At 47.0% G+C, this 23,600-nt stretch overlaps 2 protein-coding genes across 7 annotated transcripts in view; one reads left to right on the top strand and one right to left on the bottom strand.

Moving 5' to 3' along the window:
- Positions 1–8,961, bottom strand: part of OFD1 (OFD1 centriole and centriolar satellite protein) — a 42,638-nt gene extending 33,677 nt beyond the window's left edge. Inside the window, exons 1-5 of one of the 5 annotated variants that reach the window (XM_045472259.1) lie at positions 8,625–8,961; positions 8,335–8,433; positions 3,938–4,138; positions 1,913–1,981; positions 1,795–1,825 (exon numbers count right to left, since the gene is read on the bottom strand). In XM_045472259.1, coding sequence (XP_045328215.1) covers positions 1,795–1,825; positions 1,913–1,981; positions 3,938–4,138; positions 8,335–8,433; positions 8,625–8,747 — 523 coding nt within the window. In that variant the 5' untranslated portion in view covers positions 8,748–8,961. The remainder of the gene's footprint in view (positions 1–1,794; positions 1,826–1,912; positions 1,982–3,937; positions 4,139–8,334; positions 8,434–8,624) is intronic. The other 4 variants (XM_045472255.1, XM_045472256.1, XM_045472257.1 and 1 more) reach the window with 4 other exon arrangements.
- Positions 8,962–9,104: 143 nt separating this feature from the next.
- TRAPPC2 (trafficking protein particle complex subunit 2) lies at positions 9,105–19,908 on the top strand. Of its 2 annotated transcripts, XM_045472269.1 has the most exons (6): positions 9,158–9,217; positions 11,638–11,705; positions 14,858–14,967; positions 17,398–17,542; positions 17,973–18,058; positions 19,523–19,908. In XM_045472269.1, the coding sequence occupies exons 3-6, from the start codon at positions 14,875–14,877 to the stop codon at positions 19,619–19,621; spliced, it is 423 nt and encodes a 140-aa protein (XP_045328225.1). In that variant the 5' UTR covers positions 9,158–9,217; positions 11,638–11,705; positions 14,858–14,874; the 3' UTR covers positions 19,622–19,908. The 2 variants fall into 2 exon arrangements, with proteins under 2 accessions (XP_045328224.1, XP_045328225.1); XM_045472268.1 differs by lacking the exon at positions 11,638–11,705 and having other exon boundaries at positions 9,105–9,217.
- Positions 19,909–23,600: the final 3,692 nt, after the last annotated feature.

Genomic DNA, 23,600 nt, shown 5'->3' with positions numbered 1-23,600 from the left:
TTGACTGCTCCCCATTTCTGGGCATCACTATCAAGTACCACAAACATTCCTATTCGGGGATCTACGTGGACCTAAGTTTTCAAGTCAGCTGGGTAAATACCTAGGAGCATCACTGTTGGATGGGAAGAGTATGCTTAGCTTTGTGAGAAAACACCCATCTGTCAGAGTGGTTATACCATTTCTTAAGATCCCTTCAGGCCCCAAGTTTCCTTCCCACAGAGTTAAGCTACAGATACCCACTATATACCTGAGGCCCGTGCTATCCAGTATGACCACTATTCACGTGTGGCTACTGCAATTTAACAGTCAGTTCGTTAGCCACGCTAGCCACATTTCAACCCTTCAACAGCCACACGTGGCTAGCTCTATCAGATGCACAGGGATAGCCACGCGCTACCTATCAGGTGGCACAGGGATAGCCATTCCCATGACTACAGAAAATTTACATGGAACAGTACTGCCTCGGACAGGATCACTTACCATACTCAACTTCAGTATGGATGCCCTACTTCGCAGGCACTCTAGGAGGTCTTGTGATCTGATTCACTCATCCTCTGCTGACATCACTCCCAAGAGACTAGGCAATTCAGTCACAGACTAATAGCTGGCAGAAGGTAAATACTCAAATGTTTGCCGAATGCGAAGTTTGAAAAGAACACCCGACTGGGGATGATAGCAATGCCGGCAACAGACAAAACCCAGGGGCACACCAACACGAAAGGGCCGTTACATAACGTTACGGGTTATTCAAAAGACCTAAAGAATATGTATTACAGGCAAGTTACCAGCTGAAGTTCATGCTACGAAGTCCATAGGCAAGTCCAGCCCACAGTCTGTACCCGTGGCAGTTATAGAATGGCCTCTAGGATGGTTCTTATCAAGGCCAAAATTAAAGCAGTTTACCAGGCCCATATCAACACTTAATAAGAAATATTTATGTAACACTTACTACTAACCAGTTATTTCATTCTTTAAGCAATTAATAATTTTTAACTTGTACTTTATAGACATGTACTTTATCGAGGAGGAGATCTAGGATACAAAGATACCTAGAGCCTTAACACTGTCTGGGTGTGGGGCAATGTTCCCAACAGTGGGTATGTTTACAAAAAGTACCTTTCAGATCATTTGTGGGGCTGTATCAACTACTGTCTACAGTGGGTTTTTTGTGTGCGAGTATCTAAGAGCAATTAAGAGGACTGAAATTTGGAGAAGTGATGTACATTGGTCAAATTAGATCAATCATTTTATTTTATTTATTTATTTATTTATTTTTTTTTTTAATTTTTTTTTCAACGTTTTATTTATTTTTGGGAGAGAGAGAGACAGAGCATGAACAGGGGAGGGGCAGAGAGAGAGGGAGACACAGAATCCGAAACAGGCTCCAGGCTCTGAGCCGTCAGCCCAGAGCCCGACGCGGGGCTCGAACTCACGGACCGCGAGATCGTGACCTGGCTGAAGTCGGACGCCTAACCGACTGCGCCACCCAGGCGCCCCTTATTTTTTTTTTTTTTAAAGCTAGGGTATTGGAGCACCTGGCTGGCTTAGACGGTGGGAGCGTGCCACTCCCACTGTCAGGGTTTTAAGTTCGAGCCCCATGTTAGGGGAAGAGATTACTTAAAAATAAAATCTGTTAAAAAAAAAAAAAAAAACAAATAACGTATTGTCACAGCATGGAAAATCAAATTCCAATTCAATTCCCTACTCTTACCCCTCAAGATTACTTTCAGAGTTTTACAGGATAAAGTACATGACAAAAATGTTGCTATTTTCTACATATATGAAGGCTCCTACCTTTTTTGTTTTTGTTATCAAATCCTGACATCTGTTAAAAGAAAATATTTTACCTTTATTCAACTGTTCAGTTACAATTAACAGACCAAGGCAGATTATAACAACTAAACAATCCTACCAGTGATTTGTAGAGACCGGATTCAGGGTTGATTTTGAGGAGTTCTAATAGATCTTGCATCGTAAATACCTTAAGGAAAAAAAAATTGAGTAGACATTTTACACTGATGTTTAAGCGATAAATTAGGATGTTCCTAAAGTTTAAGAATCACACTAACAATGTAAAACTGAAGCGCTTTCTTATACTATTGATAACATGTTCAAGTCACGAGGATAAAATATTTTTCCCCATCACAGAATTAACCTCCAAATACTTCACAAAGATAATGGGTCTAACAAATGGTTAATGCCTTACAGATTACACTCAAATATCTGATGAACCAACGAATACATGTGTGAATCCCAGGGTCTTTCAATGGTAATCAAGTTTTTCAAATACTACTGGTTCAAAATACCAAGTTTTACCGTCTTTACAACCATGACTGACAAAAGCCTATCTAAAATAGTTTTAAACATTTTGGGTGGCTATTCTTAATCTGTATTTCTACTACAACACGCATCATGTACTAGGACTTCCCTCGGAACACTGACAGGGTTTTCCTTTCAGGAAAATATTCTGCACAGCATTTTTATAGTAAACACCTTTAAGTATATGAGCAGGTTAACTATTGCCGGAACGGCTATGTAACTGCCTATTACTCGTGCAACATGCCCAACTGGGTCATGTAATTAGAAACTTCAGGGCACCTGGCTGGCTCAGTCGGTAGAACACGTGACTCTTGTTCTCGGGGTCTTGAGTTCAAGCCCCACGTTAGGCACAGAGCTTCCTTTAAACAAACAACAGGGGCTCCTGAGTGGCTCGGTCTGTTAAGCATCTGACTTCGGCTCAGGTCATGAGGTCACAGTGCCTGGGTTCGAGCCCCGTGTCAGGCTTTGCTCTGACAGCCCGGAGCGTGCTAGGGATTCTCGATCTTCCTCTGTCCCTCCCCAGCTTGTGTGCACGCGCGCTCTCTCATGCTCTCTCAGATATAAACTTTAAAAAGTAACAAAAAACAAAAAAGCTTAAAGATTGAGGGACCCAAAAAGAACTCCTAATGTTAAAATTTGGTCGTTAATAAAGCATATTAAGATTCTCAAATACTAACACTGTTATTTTGTTAAAACCTCTTAATAGGAAGCTTTTGGACAATTATCGACAAGATCAAGAGTAAAAACACAGAGACAACACCAACCGTTAAACTATGGACTTCAGTGAAGATGTGACCATGTAGGTCCCACGGTGGAAATGTATCTAATTATGTTGCTAGTAGGGGAGGCTGTGCACGAGTGGGAGCAAGGAGCACATGGGGTACCTTCCTTTCTGCTCAATTTTGCTCTGAACCTCAACTGCTCCAAAAAAATTAAGTCTATTAAAAAAAATAGGCAGTTTGCTGTATCAACCTTTAAAAATCAAGCAGGGCTAGATTTCTCTACCATTCCCATTGAACAAAAAGTCATCAGGAAAGTGGTAAAAACAGGTGTTTTAGTATTTGAGCATGCCACAGATTTTTATAAATGATTGTACCCTTCACTTCTCTAGTGTAATCCCAAGGAATCTAAGTATCTGAAGAGACTTAGTAAAAAGAGCATGTTTTAGAGATCTAGATTTACTGCCCAGCATCATTATCTACAAATCACATGACCTTGAACAAACTACTTCACCTCTCCAGAGGCTGGTTCCTCCTCCACAATGCAGAGTATACCTGTGGTGTCGCCACGACGGTGACAAGCTTCCAACCGTCAACATAAATGGCAACTCTGTGTCTTAGACTACACAGATCGGGAGACCAATTCTAGCTCCAAAACTTAGTGACTGCACATCATGATCTTACCCAAGACTAACGGAGCTTCCATGGAATTGGTAACGATATACCATCAAGTTTAGTACTCCTTTGTTCCTTTACAGAATGTAGGACGGGAACTCAAAGATGAGGGAGAAATGGACGTAGCTAGCCAAGGAACACTCGGCTATTACGCAGCACTTACTATTACCTAGAAAGAAGCTATTATAACAGAAAATTCAAAAACAGAAGACTCAACACTTTACCTTTTCTTTGGCCACACCAGTTTCCGAAAAGAAAACAGAAAGCGAATACTCATAGCCACATCTCTTCAAGTGATCTGCCACCAGAGAGTTAGAGGTGCCTATCAGGAGGGCACTCCTTTCCACTGGAACGGACTGGGGCTGCACCTCTCCGTTCACGACAGGGTGCATCAATTCGTGAATCAGCTGCTTCCGGAGTTGTGTCTAGCTCAAACAACCAAAACCAAACAGGAGGGAAAACGTTTTGAGCAGAATCGCTCAACTGGAGTTATACAGGATTGACCCATGCATTAGAGTCCTCATTTCCAGTATGGTTCTAGGTCCAGGACCCAAAGTCAGGAGCCTCCCCCTGTACATGGTCTTACCCTGTGATACAAGTAGCCCACGGGGTTCTGAAAAAGAAACTTGTTTCACAGCTTCTGAGCTCAACTGGTGGTCAGCCAAACGCAGGCAGATTCTAACTTCACTTCCCCAGGAGCCCATCTCAGCAGTTTTTATATCAGGCTATCAAGTAGAGGAGACAATTCTGCCTATTTCTCACCTCTGTGGACTGTTGGAACGTACGAAAATATCGGGCATATTGGTTAGTTAAAATAAAGTGGAGTTCCCATAAGGGAAATCACATATGCAAGTGAAATGAGTCAACCCCAAAACTTACTAAGATGTACTTTCGCATCGACTATTTACATCTCAAGACACTCAAGTACAGGAATTCTCACTTTGTAAGTGAGAAAATTAGGGTTCAAAAGTAGGTCAGTTTCTTAAGGTTTTAACACTAACGTTATTCATTTGGGCTTTAACAAAATTCCCTAAGTTACTCAGACTACTGGTATTTGTTCTCCTGTTTTGCATATCATCTGGAAACCTACAATTGGACTGAGCTTAAGAGTATGCTGCGGGGGGGGAGGGGGGGCAGGGGATGGGCTAAATGGGTAAGGGGCACTAAGCAATCTACTCCTATAATCATTGTTGCACTATATGCTAACTAATTTGGGTGTAAATTTAAAAAAATAAAATTACAAAAAAAAAAGTACGCTGCCTGGGGGGGTGCCTGGTAGCTCAATCGGTTAAGCATCCGACTTCAGCTCAGGTCATGATCTCACGGTTCCTGAGTTCGAGCCCCTTCCTGAGTTCGAGCCCTGTGTTGGGCTCTGTGCTGACAGCTCAGAGCCTGAAGCCTGCTTCGGATTCTGTGTCTCCCTCTCTCTCTGCCTCTCCCCCACTCGCGCTCTGTGGCTCTCAGAAATAAACATTACAAAAAGATAATAAAAAAAAAAGTATGCCACCTAGACTTGTGGGATTCAGCAGTAAATATTCCCTATCAATTCATATTAATAGAATCCAAGAAACCAATTGAGTTCTTGTACCTCTTTTATCCTTCAGCTCAAGGGTAGAATGCTAGGTCATTACCAGCACAGAACAGGACTTAGTACACATCTCAAGTCCCACAGTAAAACAAGACATTTTTACTCAGAGTACACATGCCCTGCTTCATCTAGTGTAGCTCAGTAACAGAAATAGAACGAGAAATTATAGCATCCTCCACCAGTAAAATTTAGAGATGATTTAATGAGATTTATAACATACTGAGTAACCTATTTAGACCCAGCTTCATTAATATAATGATTTAGGGGGTCTTGCACACAAGTACTAAAATAGAACAAAATTTAGACGAGGGATAGAAGCAGAAAGTAAAACTAAGGTGGGGGGGGGGTGGGGAGAAGAGGGAATTACAGATGAATCCCCAACTCAACAAACACAAAAGCACGCCAACCAGCCCTTGCTGGAAGGAATTACAAAACTGGCCGGGAGCTCTCCAGCAGCCAATGAGAAGAGGGAAATCCATTCAGAATTAATGTTCCTACAACAGAAGTAAGTACAATTATTGTGGGTGAGCAAGAGTAGGGACTTGTGGATCCTCAGTATATCTGCCTCACAAGTTAACAGTAGACTCAAAGTAAGGAACAAGAGTTGATAAAGCCCATTTAAGAGATCCAACTTTGTACTTCACCGCAAATACAAATTCTTTTCAAATACCCAAAGGGAATGTGAATTAGGCCACTAGAAAATTCAGTGGGTTTTAAGAATTAAAACTCACTCAGGCCACAGTCATTGAATGCAGAAAATAAAAATGACCTTAGACTTAGGAGGTAAAAATCTGTCTTGCCATTGGTTAGGCTGGAATAATAGAACCTGACAGCCAGCTGCAAAAAAGCAAATAGTAGGTCTCCAGCAGATACACTCCATTTGTAAAGTGAGCAAGGCTAGCATAATCCTGATACCAAACCCAAACCGGGACAGCTTAAAAAGGTTCAGGACAGATTAGTATCAGTTGTGACTCTAGATCTGAAATAAAACACCCTCAAATCAAATCCAGAAGTAGCGTTAAGAGAAAATATGGCTTGGCCAGGAATCCAAGGACCATGCCACATTAGAAAGCGTATTAATGCATCATATATGACAATTCCAAGTGGGTTAAAGATTTAACGGTTAAAAAAAAAGGGGGCTCTTTAAAAACTTAAGAGGTGAATATCCATTTTAGTGGAGAAGAACTGAGAATAATCACCAAAAAAATAACAGATTTGGCCATATTAAAAATATAACATCAGGATTTTTAGAACCAAGTTAAAATTGAACACCGAGATAACGTACTGCTGCAAAACTGGAACACAGGTTAAGTTTCTATTAAAAGAAAACACCTCAGGGGGGATGGGCAAGGAACAGAAGTTGCCAATCCACAAAAAAACATGAATATCCAGAAAATATGTGCAACCTCAATAATCAAAGGAATATTAAAATAAGGGTTTTCTGGGGCACCTGGGTGGCTGCGGTGGTTGGGCATCCAACTTTGATTCAAGTCATGATTGCACCATTCCCAGGTTTGAGCCCCATGTCAGGCTCTGTGCTGAAGGCTCAGAGCCTGGAACCGATTTTAGATTTTGTCTCTGTCTGCCCCTCACCCGCTCAAAAATAAGCATTAAAGAAGTTTTTTAAAATAAAGGTTTTCCAATGTTTAAAAAAAATGTCATTGTAGCATTCAAGAAATAAGCCTTACCAAGTTGCTGGTGAAATACATACTATTACTACCTTTCTAGAAAAAGACTCCTACCAAGAGCCTTAAAACTGCTCATCCTTTTGAGTCAGTAATGCCACTTAACCTATCCTAGACCAAAAAAAGACAATTGAAGGAATGTGTACACCTGGGTAGAAGGTACATCTTCAACAGGGGCCTGCTACGTAAATTACCCACACATTCAGACAGGCCTGTTATCATTGAAAATGAGGATTTCAAGGGAACTTTCGAGGACACAGGAAAATGTTCACCACCTAACATTAAAAAGGAGGGGTGCCTGGCAGGCTCAGTCAGAGCGTGGGACTCCGAGTCTCTGGTTTGTGGGTTCGAGCCCTGCATCGGGTATAGAGGTTACTTAAAAATAAAATCTTTAGGGGCGCCTGGGTGGCGCAGTCGGTCAAGCGTCCGACTTCAGCCAGGTCACGATCTCACGGTCCGTGAGTTCGAGCCCCGCATCAGGCTCTGGGCTGATGGCTCAGAGCCTGGAGCCTGTTTCCGATTCTGTGTCTCCCTCTCTCTCTGACCCTCCCCCGTTCATACTCTGTCTCTCTCTGTCCCAAAAATAAATAAACGTTGAAAAAAAAAATTTTTTTTTTAAATAAAAAAAAAATAAAATCTTTAAAAAACAAAACCACAATTAGTGGTTGTATTACAGATGACGTTCCTCCACGTTTTCTCTCTCTCAGGTGAATCTAAAGGTTGAGGTTACCAAAACAATGAGGGAGAAAGATTTTTTAAGAAGCTCACTTTCCCCTAGTTTGACTTTTTGAATATAAAATATACTTTTGAAACGTATACAACGAAAACACGTGAGCTAATCCTACTCCTTGCTGTTCATACAATGTGTACTAATATTTGCCGCCCAAATACTAATACATTTCAATCCACCTTAAGGGAAGAAATTTCTCATTCCCTAAATTATTCTATGGGAAGCAGTACACTCAATGTTTCCTGTAGAATGCCAATATCCCTCGTTCAAAAGGGAGTACTATTACGAAACCACTTAGTCATTCAGGACTTGCAAGCTAGATTTATAAACCAAGTCCAACTTTACCAAAATGTGTTCCTTTTATAGTTACCTGCCACTACCTTAAGGTCAGTCCGGTAAATCTATTATTTGAATAAGCCCTTTTAAGACGGCTCAAACTCTACACCATCTTCAAGACTTCTGTTCCAGAACAAAGAGTTTTGCAGGAACGTACAAAGGTAACCCACCGATACAATCTATGTCCTATTTTTAAAACCCAAAACCTGGATAGGTTTAAATGGGGACTACCTGTTACAGATTACACTCGTCAAAGTTATGTGACAGGCCCAAAACAGATACCTTGAGCGTGTCCAGTATACCCCGATCCTTAAACGTCTGGTATAGCTTTTTTCGCAGTTCATCTTGACTCAACACGTCCGATGTGGAGGGCATGGCGAACTGGAAGAAAGAATGGTTACTAAGGGTTACCCGGCGGGAGGAGGAACCATGAATTTCTGACGACAGACAAGTGGCCTCCGGGGAAACCCTAAGAGGCCAAGCGGGGAGAAGGAGGAGGGAAGAAGCTATAAAGAAAGCAAACAAGAGGCCACGTTTCCGCTGGTCCCCGAGGAGGAGGCCAGCGTAGGTACCTGAGACATCAGGCGCCGGCTTCCCCGCGAAGCCCCCTCCAGCCCGGGCTGCCTCGGCCCAAGTTGACAGCCAGCCCCAGCTGTAGGCTCAGGACGAGGCGAATCCCTGCCTTCTGAGCCCATGCTCTACCTGGGTGCGGGGGGAAAAAGGAAAGCAGTCGGGAACAAAACCGTTCAACGGTTTCATCGGCCTCCCGCTCTGAACCAGGAACTCTGGCAAACACGCACTTCCTTTCCCCCGAGGTTCTCACGGGTGGGCGGGGCCGCGGTTCACGCGCGGCTTTCCCACGCAGCTGGAGGGCGGGGACCGGTAGTGAGGCAACAAGAGAAAACGAGGTACGACTAGGGTTCGCCCGGCTGAGCGCTGATCCCGCCCCTCCCCGACGCTGCCAAGCCCAACGGCCGTTGCCTGAAGGACCACGGCGCACGCGCGTTGCCGCGCGGTCCTCTGACCGGAAGTCCCTCCCACTTCTCGTGAGACCTCAACCGCGCAGTCTCGCGAGCATTGCCCAGGGAGTTCCCATAGAGGCTGCCGAGCGCGGGTCTGCGGCGGGAGCGGAGTGGCGGTTTCCGTCGTCAGCTTCTCCCAGCAGGTAGGGAATAGAGTAAGTAGGGGGCGGGAGCTCCCAAACACGTTTCGGGGCCCGCGTGACGCGGGTCTTGGCCTGGTCCCCCCACCCCGCCCGCGGGCAGCCGGGCCGGATTTGGTCAGCCCCAGGGCGGCTGAGCTTATCACAGGCCGCCCGGCCTGGGCACATCGCGTTTCGGCCTGCGGGCGTCGGCCAGCTCAGGAGCTTGGCTTTATCTTGCCTTTTTGTAGGTCATTCAGCTAATCGGATTTGGTTTTGTTTACGAGGGTACTGTTGTCGTTTGGAGCTGGAAAATTCATCGTGGGCCCTGTCCTCTGAGAGGAAGGGTTTAGTCCTCTCAAAGGCAGCTTGGTAGTTCTATTTTAATTGTTGGAAAGTGCTCAGTAACATTGACCCAAAGGAGTTTCCACTTGGCCTCAAAGGAGCAGCCCAAGACTCGGCCTCCGGCGCGATTTGAAAGATCTGTTTAGTCCAGAGTTAAGTACGTGGCACTCTCGTAGCGTACTGCCCTTTCCCAAACCCCCAGAAGATGTGGATCATTGATCACAGCTAGCTTTCGTGCTAGAACTTTGTCTCCATGTTAAATCAGCACCAGGTCCTGGCAGTCACTACTGGTTAATGAGAACCGCACCAGCAGGGGCCAATTTGCCATCCCTAGTCAAATCTTTGCTTTGAGATGGCATATATTCTATTTGAGGGTAAGATCCTGCTCTTTCTCACTCCCCACCCCCAGAAAGGTCTTCCCCTCCCCCCCTCAGCTTAGACATCCTCTGTTCCTGCACTAGCTCTTTCCAGAGCATTCCTTCCAACCCAGTTCAAAGTTTTTAGAGGAAGACTGCACTAGTGGGGAGGAGCTGAGAGAGGGAGACAAAAATTCCAAGCAGGCTCCGCACGGTCAGCAGAGCCCGATCCCATGAAACCATGGGATTGTGACTCTTGACGTTGGCTCAGATCAGAGGCTTAACCGACTGAGCCACCCGGCAGCCTCTTTTAAAAAAAAAAAAAAAAAAAAAAGTCATGCCCAAGTGGCTCAGTCAGTTAAGCTAGTGACTCTTGATTTAGGTGCAGCTCATCATCCCAAGGCCGTGAGCTCTAGCCCCATGCCGGAGGTCAGGCTTTGCACAGGGTGTGGAGCTTGCCTAACGTTTTCTCTGTGCCCCTCCCCTGCGTGCAGGCACATTCTAGAGAAATACACACACACACACACACACGAAAAATGGTTGAAAAATCATGCTGATTCAGCAGACCTGCATCTTGTTACTTCTGTACCAGGTGACCTTTCTTCCCTTTTCCTGATGGTAGTGTAAGGTGACTTTTGTTTTTCTAACTGGACACATTTCCATTCGTTTTGTGCTTTTGCCCTTCTGATGCCAGCCTCACAGATTTGTGGTCTCATTTGTATATTAAAAAAGGGCTGGGGCCCCCGGGTGGCTCAGTCGGTTGTGTGTCCGACTTCGGCTCAGGTCATGATCTCATGGTCCGTGGGTTTGAGCCCCACATCGGGCTCTGTGCTAACAGCCCAGAGCCTGCTTCGGATTTTGTCTCCCACTCTCTGCCCCTCCCCCCCACTCATGCGGTCTCTCAAAAAAATGAACGTTAAAAAAAAAGTTAAAAAGAAAGGCGGGGGCGGGGGGGGCACTAAGGTTTAGATAACCTGTACACCTAGCTTGGGACTTGAACTCACAACCTTGAGACGAAGAGTCGCTCGCTCCTCCAGCCGAGCCAGCCAGGCGCCCCATCATCGCCTTAGTTCTTCCATCACGTAGACACCCCCTCTCCGTTCAAGGTAGTGCAGAGCTTTTTGTTATCACTACGTTAATTTTAGTTGTCCATCTCCGGAGCAGCTCAGGTCAGCATAGCCATCAGTGACGGCTGCTGTTCGCACCCCGGGGAGAGTCCAGTCTCTGGTCATGGAGGGTTTCTTCACGAGCGCCTCAACCTCAACTTCTTACAAAGGTGCAGTTATTTCATCACAGACATCTGTTAGGCCTCTAGGACCAGGAGGGCCTCAGCACTAGAACATTCAGAAGATTCTTTGCTGCGTCGAGGCTAGTTAATCCCGGCCTGCCTCTCACTCTCGTGTTTTCAGCTTTACCCGACCGCTCGCAGCTGTTGTCCCTACCCGCGCAGTTCCCCCCTGCAGGCGTGGAGCCCTTCCTACATGCCGGGCTCCCCTGCAGGCGTGAGGGATGGGTGCTGGGAGACAGACACGGCCTCCGTTCTCTACGTCATCGTCCCCCAGCTGCCTAAGTAGCTTCCCCTTGCCGCACCCCGGCCCCTCATTCCCCTCCCTTGGGCCTTTCCCCCAGTGCTTTGAAAGCTTCCTCCCGTGGTAAGCGAACTCCCTCCGTCCTCAGTCTCCCTATAGAACGCACCTACCTTCTGCTAGCACTTCGAGTATTTCCTTTTTTTCACTCCTGCAGGCTTTTCGGCCTTGACGTCTGTTTTCTGCTCCTGAACAAATCCTCCCCAGTTGAGCGGTTTCACCAACGTGAATTTATTCTTCCAGTTCCGTAGCAGCCTAGAAGTCCAGCACGGGCCTCCCCGGGCTGGAATCCGGGTATCCGCAGGGCCGTGCTCCCTTCTGGAGCAGGAAGCGTGGCTCTCTCTGTGCTTTCCAACTTCTCGAGGCCGCGCGCGTTCCTTGGCTCCTGGCTCTTTCTTCTAGTTTCAGCCCCGCCAGCGTGGCGTCTTCGTGACCCTCCTTCTGACTTTTCGCGTGGGCCTCTCTCTTCCACTTTTAAAGAGCATTGTAATTATATTGGGCCCACCTGGCTCGTCCAGGCTCCTTTCCCGATCTTGAAGTCAGCTGATGAGCGCCCTCAGTTCCACCTGCAGCTTTCATTCCCCCTGCCTGTACATTAGCACTCGCAGGTTTTCGAGATTAGGATGTGGACACCGAGGGGCGTGCTGTTCTGCCTGCCACCACATGTTTAGAAGCGACGTGTTCGTTTCATCCCTCTTTTTTCCCTTTCCTATTTCCTTTCTTGGCGAATAGACTCATCTTGATATTCTGCTTGATCATCTCAGTCAGGCATTTGGGAACATCCTTGGTTCTTGCCGCTTCCTCAGTTCCCCAGTTTAATCCGTTGCCAAGTTCCGTGTAGCCATTTCCTCCACACCCCGAGACCTAGTCGTCCTTGGAGATGCTTGAAGGGCCCCTGTTTTGGGTGATGGGAAAATCGAGCAGACACACACACACACACACACACACACACACGGCAGTTGCTTTATTTGTATTACATACTGTAGCTCTAAGTAATACTTGCTTTGCGGATGGAGGGAAGGTTGAAGAGGTTGCAAAGCTTTAAAAACGTTTCAAATCACTGTTCTAGAGCTGCACCGTCCAATACAGAAGCCACTAACCACATGTGGCCTTTTAAATTAATGAAAATTAAGTGAAGTTCCAGATTCAGTCTTGCAGACACAGTAGCCACCAGCGGCTACCACATCGGATGGTGCAGACATAAAACATCCACCCCGCCACCGCCCTCCCCCCGCCCCCCGAAACTTGAGTGTATCAGCACAGAATTCTAAAGTGCATCTCCCTTTTGCCTACCACCTGGGCATAATAAGCCTCAAATATTAAAGGAGTAACCTTCCAGTTTTTCCCATAGAATCCGGTAGTTACAGTACTCCTTCAGCTGCTGTGAAATTCTTGGCAGTTCAAGTTCTGCCCAGCGGGACGGTTTGCGACATAACCTTTATGTGGTTATGGTTCCTTCGGTCCCCTTTCTGTTTATCCTCACCCTGTACTGACACTCTGCGGATATAGGAATGAGGCTTAGCTTCCTTCTACGTGTATAGTGTGCTGCTGCTGCTGCTTCAGTGTTCGCACCGAACAAATTAAGCCCTTCCCTTGGCACACTCTAGCCGTGAAACCTATTGTATTAATGAGATCATTGTCGACTTTGTTGACAGACATTTCCAGCTCCCATCCCCCTTCCCCTTGGGAATTTCTTTCTTTTGAGAATCACTGCTGATTCTCCTGGTTCTGCGTAGCTTTTATAGCATTCCTGCTTGTGTTTGTTACTCAGTTTTACTGTTTGGGCCTTTTTCTCATCTTCCCCCTCAGACTTTTCTGTAAAGGGTCAGATGGTCTCTGTCGGAGCTGCCCCACTCTGCCATTCTGTTGTCGGGCAAAAAGGCAGCCTTAGACCGTAATGAAAGGGTGGACAAGGCCAGATTTGGCCTGCGGGCTGTGGTGGGCCAACACCTGCCCCAAATAACGTTTGAAGTCCTCTTGGCCTCATCGTGCCCAAAGAACGTCCCATCTGCCTTGTCTTCCAGTTGTGGGCCTTCCAAGTCCAGAGGTAAAAGTGCCCGCTGTCCCTCGATTTCCTTAACAAAGGTTGTGCTGGTTAGGAAATACGTTTCAGGTGTTCTGATGTTCTCTGTGAATGAGCAGAAGTCCCAGTGTGGCTCGATGAGCCCTGGGCTCTGACATGTGTCACCGTACACTCCGTGAGACTGTATACTCTCAGGTAACCAGACTGCTGCCCCGTGTGGAGGCCGTAAGGGTCCACACACCTCCATGTGCGTACGCTCCTCCATGCTGTTCTAGATCACATTTGCTGAGCACCTCCCGTGAGCCAGATGTTGTTGTGCCTGGTGCTTCGCACCCCTGATGTTGGGGTGGTGAGTTCAAGCCCCAGGTTGGGTATAGAGATTACTTAAAAATAAAATTTAAAAAAAAAGAAAAAAAAACAAAGGAAGACTCAATTTTATATTCTAGAAAAGATGGAAGAAATCATAATCCAAAAAGAAAGACATCTGAGGCATTAAGAAGTCTTAGAAGTAGGATTAACAGGTTTGCTGAAGAAATAAAATGAAGACAAAGTCAGGGGGGAAGCAGTCGCAGGGGAGGATCCGTGCTTCTGTGGCTTTTAGCATCATCAAAATCTGCACGGACGGACAGATGGGCGGAAGGATTTCTGTATGTATTTTTAGCACAGGGTCTCTGGAATCAGACAAAGCTAGGTTCAGGTCTCGCTGTGCCACTTACTGATGATGTGACCACAGGCACGGACCTTAACCTCCCAATGTCCGTTTCCTCCTGGTGGAAGAAACAGAACGATGATGGATCCCTTAGAGGGACCTTGAGGATTACACAGCATCGGGAGTTGCACGCTCCGTGGACTGAGCCAGCCGGGGGCCCCATGTCTTCCTTTCTTAGGAATATTGCTGGAGGAGGAGGCATATCCTAGGCTCCTGTATTTGCAGAGACTTAGATTTGTAGTATACATACTTCAGGTAGGAAGAGGACAAAATCACCCTTTATTCGTTTTTCCCATTGTTAGTGCTAATAATGCTAACTGGTCCAGTCCGAGTTTGGCCCAGCTTACTCTGAATATTCTAAACTCTCAGGTCATGAGGATGTTGTTGTTACGATTTTGTATCAGAGGTCTTCCAGGCTCCCTATGAAAACTCAAGTACTGGATTCTACAGGACATATCACAGGCATGTAATCTGTAGAGTCCAAAAGCCAAATGTCTATGGCAGTAGAGTGGAAAGCACGACAAGCTTTGTGGTCCCTGCTACAATGTCAAGTTTAAGGAAAAAATTGAATTCTAGACTTCTTGTTAAACCTTTTTGGTTTTCAGTATGGAGTACTAAAAGTGTGTGTTATTTTTATTTAATTAGGAGCTATATTGAAGAAAATGTCTGGAAGCTTCTACTTTGTAATTGTTGGCCACCATGATAATCCAGTTTTTGAAATGGAGTTTTTGCCAGCTGGAAAAGCAGAATCCAAAGTGCGTAAGGAAACATAAACAATTTCGTAAGCGTGATTTATGCTGTTGCAATTATAAGGGTGTGGTGTGATTTTACAGCCGGGGGAGGTCTGGACCGGGGAGGTAGCTGGAATCCACCACGGTTACATGAGGCTTGCTCCCCAGTCCCACAGGGTGATAGAAGCCAGCGAGGGACCGTCCTCTGAGTCGTCGACTCACCCTTACATTCAGCACACGCTTGGCACAGACGAGCAGGAGGCCCTGGGTCTCTTCTCTGACACGTGCTTCCCCGTGCCCCCCGTTCTGAAAAGCTGCTCCGTGAGCGCGTAGAAACACACTTCCAGCTGCTGTGGGGCTGGAGGAACAGTTGCTACTGACCGGAAATGCCACGGAAGCGCATTCCGCCCAAGTGACATTTCCATCAGGACCTACGCGGCAGGTCCATTTACACCTGGGAGGGTTGAAGGACCCTTGCCTCCGTGTCCCCCCGCTGCCCCTGAGACTGGCGCGGTTTGCAGGGACCTTCTGCACCACCCACTGACTGGGTGCCCACATGCCATCCTCCCCGGCGACGCCACCCAACTTCCTTGTTGCCGTTCAGAGTAAACGTAGGGTCTGCAGGATCCCTGGGGGCCTCCCATCTCTCTGTACTCGTCTGTGTTGCTGATGAACTGCCAGCAGGTTATGCTGTGTCTCTCCCAGCTTCCAGAATAAGCTTTCACGTCCTTCAAGACAAGAATTGAGTTTTGAAATGAATCGTAACGCATAATGTCCAGCATATGATGCTTTTCAGCTACTTAAATCTTGCCACTCAAATGCGTAGGAATTTGTGTTCTCTGTCAGGTGCTTTGTCGCCCCAGTATTTTCCCACGTCCACGTGAGCGCGCGGCTCATTACGACTCTGTGTCGGGGTGTCTCCGTACAACGGTTGCCGTGTGGCACAGGCCTGCTTACGTGGTTTCTGGGGCACGTAAAAACACTTTGTGGCGTGACTTGACGTTAGCCCTTCTGTTACCACTCACCTTCTTAAGGCAGTTCTGCGTTTTTCTTCTAACCTCGTGACTGGTCATCCACGTAAAGTGAGGGAAACACGGCGGTAAGCCGGACACCAAATAATCTCTTTCTCTAAGGAGTGAATTCCCTTCGTCACGGTGATGTGCGCGAGGTAAACCTGCCTGGCTGCGCGGGGGATCCCGAGGCAACTGGCGGCCCTCCCCCAGCCCGGTCCAGGAACCGCGTCCTCAGCAAGCAGGTCATATTAAGGTGCCTCTCCCAGGGCCCACCCGACCGAGCACCGCGGACCGGGCGGCCTAGAGTAACCGAAGCTCGTGGCCTCATGGGTCCGAGCACGAGGCGGGGGCAGGGCCAGCCCCCTCCAAACGTGCCAGGGAAGGCCTATTCCAGGCCCCTCTCCTAGCTTCCGTAGCCCCTGGGCTTGTGGCGGCCTGCTCCCCACGCACGCATCTGTCTCTAAACCGCCTGTTTTAGAAAGGCACCAGGGATCCCGGGTTAGGGTCTGTCGTGCCCTAGCATGCCAACCACGTCTGCAGTGACCCTCTTTCCAAATAAGGCCACGTTCTGAGGTACTGGGGACGGGGGGTAGGACTTCGGCATAAGAATTCCGTTCAGCCCGTAAGAAGTGTGCTTTGAAAAATCTATCTGGAAATAGAGAATTCCACGGGAGTAAGACCATTCCAGGTTGAGAATTCCCGCTCCGCACTGTGGTGGGACAGTCCCTCCTCTCCCAGTGAAGCCCACGTGAAGGACGCTCCGCTCTGACGGGACCGTGTCCTGCCGCTAAGACAGGTGCCGGCTCACAGCCGAGGCGGAGCGTGGCCTCCTGCCGCTCCCGGGTCCCCTGTCACGTGAGCTCTGTCCACCTGAAAGAGGCCTGTGCCAGGCCTTCGAGAGCGCCACCTCAGCTGTCTCGTGTCCCCGCGCTCACCCTGTGTCCCCCGCCCCCCACTGACCCTGAGACCCAAGCCAAGGTCACCTCTAGCTCTCCACCTCCTCGGCTCCAGCCCACCTAAACTGCCCTCCTTTATCCATAACCACTTAGGTATTTTTTCGTGTCTTCCTCTAAAAAGATGTGAATGTCTTTTTTTTTTTTTTTTTAACCTCCTCTTTCTTCACATGCTTCAGTGGTTACTGAATTTGGTAACTTCCTTCTTGCAGAATTAGAAAAATAATCTGTATAATTTGTTGAGCACGTTCCATTTATTAGTGGGTTGGCTGTTCCTACTTGTTGACTGTTAGCTACCAAATTAAAAAGCAGACTGTGAGATGAAAACACTTAAGATCTTTTGTAAGTCCCATGACAGTAATAAATGAAGTAAAAGCAGAAAATGCTCCCCCACCCCCGAAAACTGCGTAGAATTTACAGAATGAGATGGTGGCGTTCTTGATGCTGTCTGCAAATATTAATCTGCTGCTACTCACACTGTCGTCTAGGATGATCATCGTCACCTGAACCAGTTCATAGCTCATGCTGCTCTCGACCTCGTGGACGAGAACATGTGGCTGTCGAACAACATGTACTTGAAAACCGTGGACAAGTTCAACGAGTGGTTTGTTTCAGCGTTTGTCACTGCAGGTCATATCCTTACCTTTGTAACGAAGGTCTCCAAAGGTTGGGGTAACGAACTAGAACAACATGGGACCTCGATGCCAGACTACAAGTCTGGGGACTTCAGAGTGTCGGGTAGAAATTGCCATTTAGGGGGCTACTTTTATTTTTTTTAACAGGAAAAAAACCCACATTTTGTTTAACGGATAATTTTAAAACCAAGTCTCCTATAAAACTAAGGTAAATCTGAACGATACGGTTAATTTTACTTTATTTTATAGTTATTTTCTAACTTTAAAAATTATGTTTTCTTTAAGATAAAACCTAACTTCAGACCCAGTTTACGTATTTTGCTTTTCCATCACAGAATAATACAGTGCATGTGACTAATTGGAAGGGTATCCTATCACCTGAGTACTTTTCATTTTTCACTTCTAAGATTATGCCTTAATTATTTTACATATGAGATTCATTATGCTTCATGACATAAGGCAAGAAGATGGAATAAAGAACTTCTTTACCGATGTCTACGATTTATACATAAAGGTATGGTGTGTTCTGTTTTCAAATCCGATTGTAGAAAGGGATTGCAACTGTGACCGGAAACTGGCCCGTGGCAGCAACTCCCTTGTATGTGGTGGTTTCCAGCTCAGACTAGCTCTGCCCCCGTCAGAAGTAGCCCTTGGTAACTCCCCCGTCGGGCATGTCTTCCCCGCCAGGCTAACGTGTACTTAGGACAGAACTCGTGCTGGTTATTTTTAAATTGGTTTCAGTTTCCCCCTTTTGGCACATAGTTTTGATTTTATCAGGGAATCCTAAAAAGAGAAGGAAGCAGGCTACATGCATAAGGGAAATTGCTTCATAATTTTAATCTAAAATGTTCTCCATCTGCTTTACAAGTAAGTTACAACGCAGTGACTATAGATCATAAACTGGTGGGAAGTTTACCAAACAGTCACTCAAGGAGAATGATGCCACTCGCCTATCTTGAAGCTTAATTAGAAAAAATAAAATATTACTAGGACGTCGGTGGTTAAACTGCACTGCCAGAAGTATGTTCTTAGTAATTTAAGTGTTCTGTACTTCGACAGGATTTTTTTTGCGTATCAGCACAGTTAATATTCCTAGTGAGAAGTAGCAGATAAGAATCTTTAGCCCTCTTACAAAGATGGACGTCAAGTGATTTAAGCTGTAAAAACTGGTTAACTCCTTTTCCTTATTAGTGATTCCATTTAACAATTTTCTCCCATATATTATGATATAGTCATTACACTGTTTGAGAAACTGATCACTTAGTAGCCATGTGTTAAAGGACAGTATTGAAAACCAGATTGTTGGGGCGCCTGGGTGGCGCAGTCGGTTAAGCGTCCGACTTCAGCCAGGTCACGATCTCGCGGTCTGTGAGTTCGAGCCCCGCGTCGGGCTCTGGGCTGATGGCTCGGAGCCTGGAGCCTGTTTCCGATTCTGTGTTTTCCCTCTCTCTCTGCCCCTCCCCCGTTCATGCTCTGTCTCTCTCTGTCCCAAAAATAAATAAACGTTGAAAAAAAAAAATTTTTTTTTAAAAAAAAGAAAACCAGATTGTTAAAGAAATTACATAAGAGTAGCCTAATAGCAATGTGGTATAACTTCTTTTCTTTAACTATGAGCATATGGAGCCAAAGGGCCTTACTGATTAATCCATATATTTATAACGAATGTGAGATTAGTATTTCAGACGCAGGGTGAATCCTGAAAGTTGGCTTAGCTTCTGTGGGCAACACTTATCTTACCACCATTAGTTTGCCATAAGTACTTCTCAAAACTAAAACCCCAAGGCAAAAATTTCCCCAAGGGGGCGTTACTGTTAACAATGGAACATTTTCGTGCAACTTGAAAACATGATCTTCAGACTTTTGTTTTGGATGTCTTTGATGATTTTATTTAAAACGTTAAAATAATTTCCTTCTAGAGATCCGTGATTTGTCAGCCTTTTTACTTTGACAAGCTCACTAATGCCTTCGTCTTTCCTAGTTCGCAATGAATCCATTTTATGAACCCAATTCTCCTATTCGATCGAGCGCATTTGACAGAAAAGTTCAGTTTCTTGGGAAGAAACACCTTTTAAGTTGAATGCAGAACAATTTGGAAATAAACAACGTCACTACAATGGGGTATTCTCAGGAATGTGTACATTGTAAGTAACTTGAGTAAATAGCCTGGAAAAGTTTTACCTGTGGTCTAAATTTATCTAAACCTAATGAAAATCCTTATATATTTCAAGACAGTGCATTCAGTTTCTTAACGATTGTCAATAGATCGATATTTGCTTGTGAACAGTGTTATTTATAAACTCTTTATAACCTTGAGAATGTCTTTATTCTAAAAATTAAGAATAAGCTTTTGACTTGACTCATTCAGATAGCTCGAACTTCATGTCGCGATCCAGAACCAAATGTCATTGTCAGGATTTGGTAGACAGATTTAAAGCTAAGTTTCTGCAGTAGGGAATGAAGCTGATGGCACGCACACGGGCCTCGATACGTGTAGAGATGTTGTCACGAAACCACACAGGCGGCATACGTAGCGCTGCCCAGGAAGCGGAGCGGTTTTCACGGTGCCAGATGCCACACGCCTGCCTCGGTCAAAGACCGGGGATAGTGATTGTGCTATAAATCTAGAATCCTGGGTCCAGGTCTGTAAATGGGAGGCCGGGACCAAAGTAACAGGTTATGTTCTCATACTGCCTTTCCCTCAGACAGTAAACTAAAGATTAAGTGAACCGGTGGATAGTTTGATTAGTAAAAAATTGTATCTGTCAAATTGTTAACAAAGAAACGTTTATATTGCGTTAACGTTGGCATTCTTTGCTTTTTGGGCTGTACGCCAAGGGGGAGGGGAGAGCTCTGCTGTGATAAGTGGGATCTTACTGTAAACTGGTAAATGTCCACTTAAATACAAGTACTGTGACCACATCTGTTCCGCGCAGATGGCGAGCACTAGCAGAATTGTGTTCCATCCCGAGTAGCTTGGGCAAGTCCTTCTGTTTGGTCTCATACCCTTGTGTGAAGCTGGTGCCGTAATTGCTTGCCCCATCTGTCTCTCTGGTTTCTTCAATAAAGGTGTTTGTCCGAGAGCGTGGAGTCTCCTGAGCGCCTCTCACCCGCCACTGCTGCTGTTGTGGCCCTCTTTCCCCCAGTGAAGGTCTGCAAACCGTATCTTAACCCATTTTGCAGAGTTCGGAGCGCCTCGGACTAGGTGCCGGAGCGGAGCTGTGGGAGCGGGGGGACCCCGCTGACCGGCTGCCGGACGGAGCCCGTGGGGACCTGCTGCGCCCTTAATTAGCCCAGAGCGCGCGGGGAGGGGAGCGGCGCCTTGGGCGCAGGGGGTCGCGGGGCACCCCGCACACAGGGTCCTTCCCTCCAGGCTGTGAGGCGGGGCTGGGGACAAGGAGCAGGAGCCCCGTGGGAGCGGGTGGGAGCGGGTTACCGTTATCCCGTGTGTCAGCCTGTGTGCGTGACTGCCTTTGAAGGGGAGGGGACGTGGGCCTCGAACGCGCGGAGAGAAGCAGCGCCGGGACCGGGACCGGGGCAGGGGCAGGCCATCTGACAGGGGAGCCGGCAGCGCTTAGGTGTGGTGGGAGGGGAGGTCACACTGAAGGCTCGGGAACACAACAGCAACGGGTGACGTGAGTGGCGCCCTACCGAGCAGAGGAGGTCAGCACTAGACCTGTCGCGTGTGTGAGCGCTCCCAGGGCGCCCCGAAGGGAGCCCGCAAGTCTGCCGTCAGGCCGTCCTTCCCCGGGCCCGCAGACGTGCGCTTCCCCTTGGGCTCGGCGGCCCTTCCTGCTTGCCGGCCGCGGCGGGGACTTCTCCGTGTCCCCTGACGGTACAAGGGCCGCTTTCCTCCCCGCGCTCGCTGCCCACAAGCCACTGGTATTGTGAGAGAGGTGGCGTCGCGGGGTCACGATCCTGAAGGGAAAGCGTACACGCGTTTTCACAGAAATGTCAAACTCAAGGTTTTCTCAAGAGGAGGACCATCTAGGGGCGCCTGGGGGGCGCTCGGTAGGTTAAGCGTCCGACTCGATTTCGGCTCGGGTCATGATCTCACGGGTTCACGAGTTCGAGCCCCACATCGGGGCCCCGTGCTGACCGTGCAGAGCCTGCTTGGGATTCTCTCTCTGCCCCTCCCCCGCTCACATTAATTTAAAAAAATGAACATCTAGGATATTTTAACTTCAACTAGGGAAGTTTTCACAAGGCGGTGACAAAAAAGTTACCCCATCGATGCAATCGTACGTGTCCAGCCTCCACACTGCACACTGCGTTTGCTACACCGGCTTCAAACGTCCATTTGCCCATTCTCCAGGTTCCGTTTTGCCCTCTAGCGATGACCTGCCTCAAAGACGTCCCACCAGAAGACACAAGCGCAAGTGCCCGCCCCCGTGTGGCGAGCAGCGGCACTGTAGCGCCCCCCTCCCCCCTCCCCCCCCCCCCCGCCCCCACCGGGCCCCCCTCCCCGGACCGGCCACGCGCACAGCCCCTCCCTGCCGCCGCTTGGGGGCTCCTCAGCTGCTTCCACCAGTCCGGCCGCCTGGCCGTCTCGCCTGCCCCGCCGGGGTCACCCGCTGCTTTGTTCCCCAACTTTCGTTTCAGTATTTCTCGTGTTTGTTTAAGCAACACCATTCAATCAAAGGACCTTTTCCTTCCTTCAAACGAATCAGATCTGCAGCTACCTTTTGCTCCTTGTTAAAGAGCTTTACCATCAGCTCCTTCTATTTCTGTTTGAAGACTGAAGACATCGGGTCAGGTTTAGTTCCTCCTTAGTTGTCACATGTCAGTACTGTGCTCGGTCAGGCAGCCCCCGGATCCCTTTAAGTCCCGGTGTTAAACTGAATTACTCTCCCTTCCCACCCCACCCGTCTTCACACGCGTGAAGATCTGTTCCCTGGCCCATTTTTTGCTTCCCAGCTCTAGACCCCTTGACCAACTAATCCCCGAATATTCTGCTGAAAAAAAGGTTACAGAAAAGCTGTAGTTTTTTAAAAACCTCTACAAGTATCAAAACCATACACCATGTAAATACCTACACACATATGTATGTATTATGGGCTGAACTGTGTCCCCCTCAAAATTCGTATGTTGCAGCCTCAGTCCCTCAGAAGGAGACCGTATTTGGAGACGGGGCCCTGTAAGAGGCGATCAAGTTAAAATGAGCCCGTTCGGGTGGGCCCTAAATCCAATCTGACTGGTGTCCTTGTAAGAGGAGGAAACTTGCACAGAGACACATGGGGGGTGTGGGGGGAAAGAGTACTGCACACAGGGTAAGGTTATCTGCAAGCCACGGAGACACTAGGAGAAACTAAACCTACCAACACCTTGATCGTGGACTTGTAGCCCCCAGAACTGTGAGAAAAATTCCCACTGTTTAGGTCACCCAGAATGCATTTCGTTATGGCAGCCCCAGCAAACTAATAACCATATGCTTTCCTCACATACTAAATAGCTTGATACCCAAGAAACTGACACGTGCCTCCTCCAAGGACAGGAACTGGGTGGCAAGGTTAGAGATCTCTGTCCCTTATGCCTTGTGATTTTGAAACCCTTATGCCTTATGATTCTGAAACATGTGACTCATCTACTCAAAAAATGAACAAGGGGTGCCTGGCGGGCTCAGTCGGTAGAGCATGCGACTCTTGATCTTGGGGTTATAAGTTCAAGCCCCACGTTGGGAGTAGAGACTACTTAAAAATAAAATCTTTTAAAAAAGGAAAAAACTTAACTCCTAATACCCAATGTTGAACAAGTGATATTGGTAGATACTAGGTATCAATAGAGAATGGTTTCTGTACAGCTGATAAATGAGGTGGGTTGTAGTATAATGGAAATATATCCACATATACTGAGAGAAAACAGCAAATCACAAGACAATGGGTACACTTTTAACTGAAAAAAAAAAAGCAAATCCCCCAGAAAAAAAACAAAAGGAAGAATGTATCATAGGCACTAATTTATTGATGGTGGATTCCTTAGTTTTTTAATGGAGGATTAGTTTTGGGAGGGGAGAATGTTTTTTAAGAGCATCTTTTTTTTTTTTTTTTAATGTTTATTTT

Source organism: Leopardus geoffroyi, chromosome X (assembly GCF_018350155.1).
Source record: "Leopardus geoffroyi isolate Oge1 chromosome X, O.geoffroyi_Oge1_pat1.0, whole genome shotgun sequence".
Lineage (NCBI taxonomy): Eukaryota > Metazoa > Chordata > Mammalia > Carnivora > Felidae > Leopardus > Leopardus geoffroyi.
This window is presented reverse-complemented; position numbering and strand designations above follow the sequence as displayed.

Bases quoted from the DNA above. Each gene is read 5' to 3' on its own strand.
- TRAPPC2 (XM_045472268.1), top strand. From the start codon at position 14,875: ATGTCTGGAAGCTTCTACTTTGTAATTGTTGGCCACCATGATAATCCA. The intron at 14,968-17,397 runs GTGCGTAAGGAA...ACTGTCGTCTAG, and splicing joins CTGGAAAAGCAGAATCCAAA to GATGATCATCGTCACCTGAA. The intron at 17,543-17,972 runs ATATCCTTACCT...TAATTATTTTAC, and splicing joins AGCGTTTGTCACTGCAGGTC to ATATGAGATTCATTATGCTT.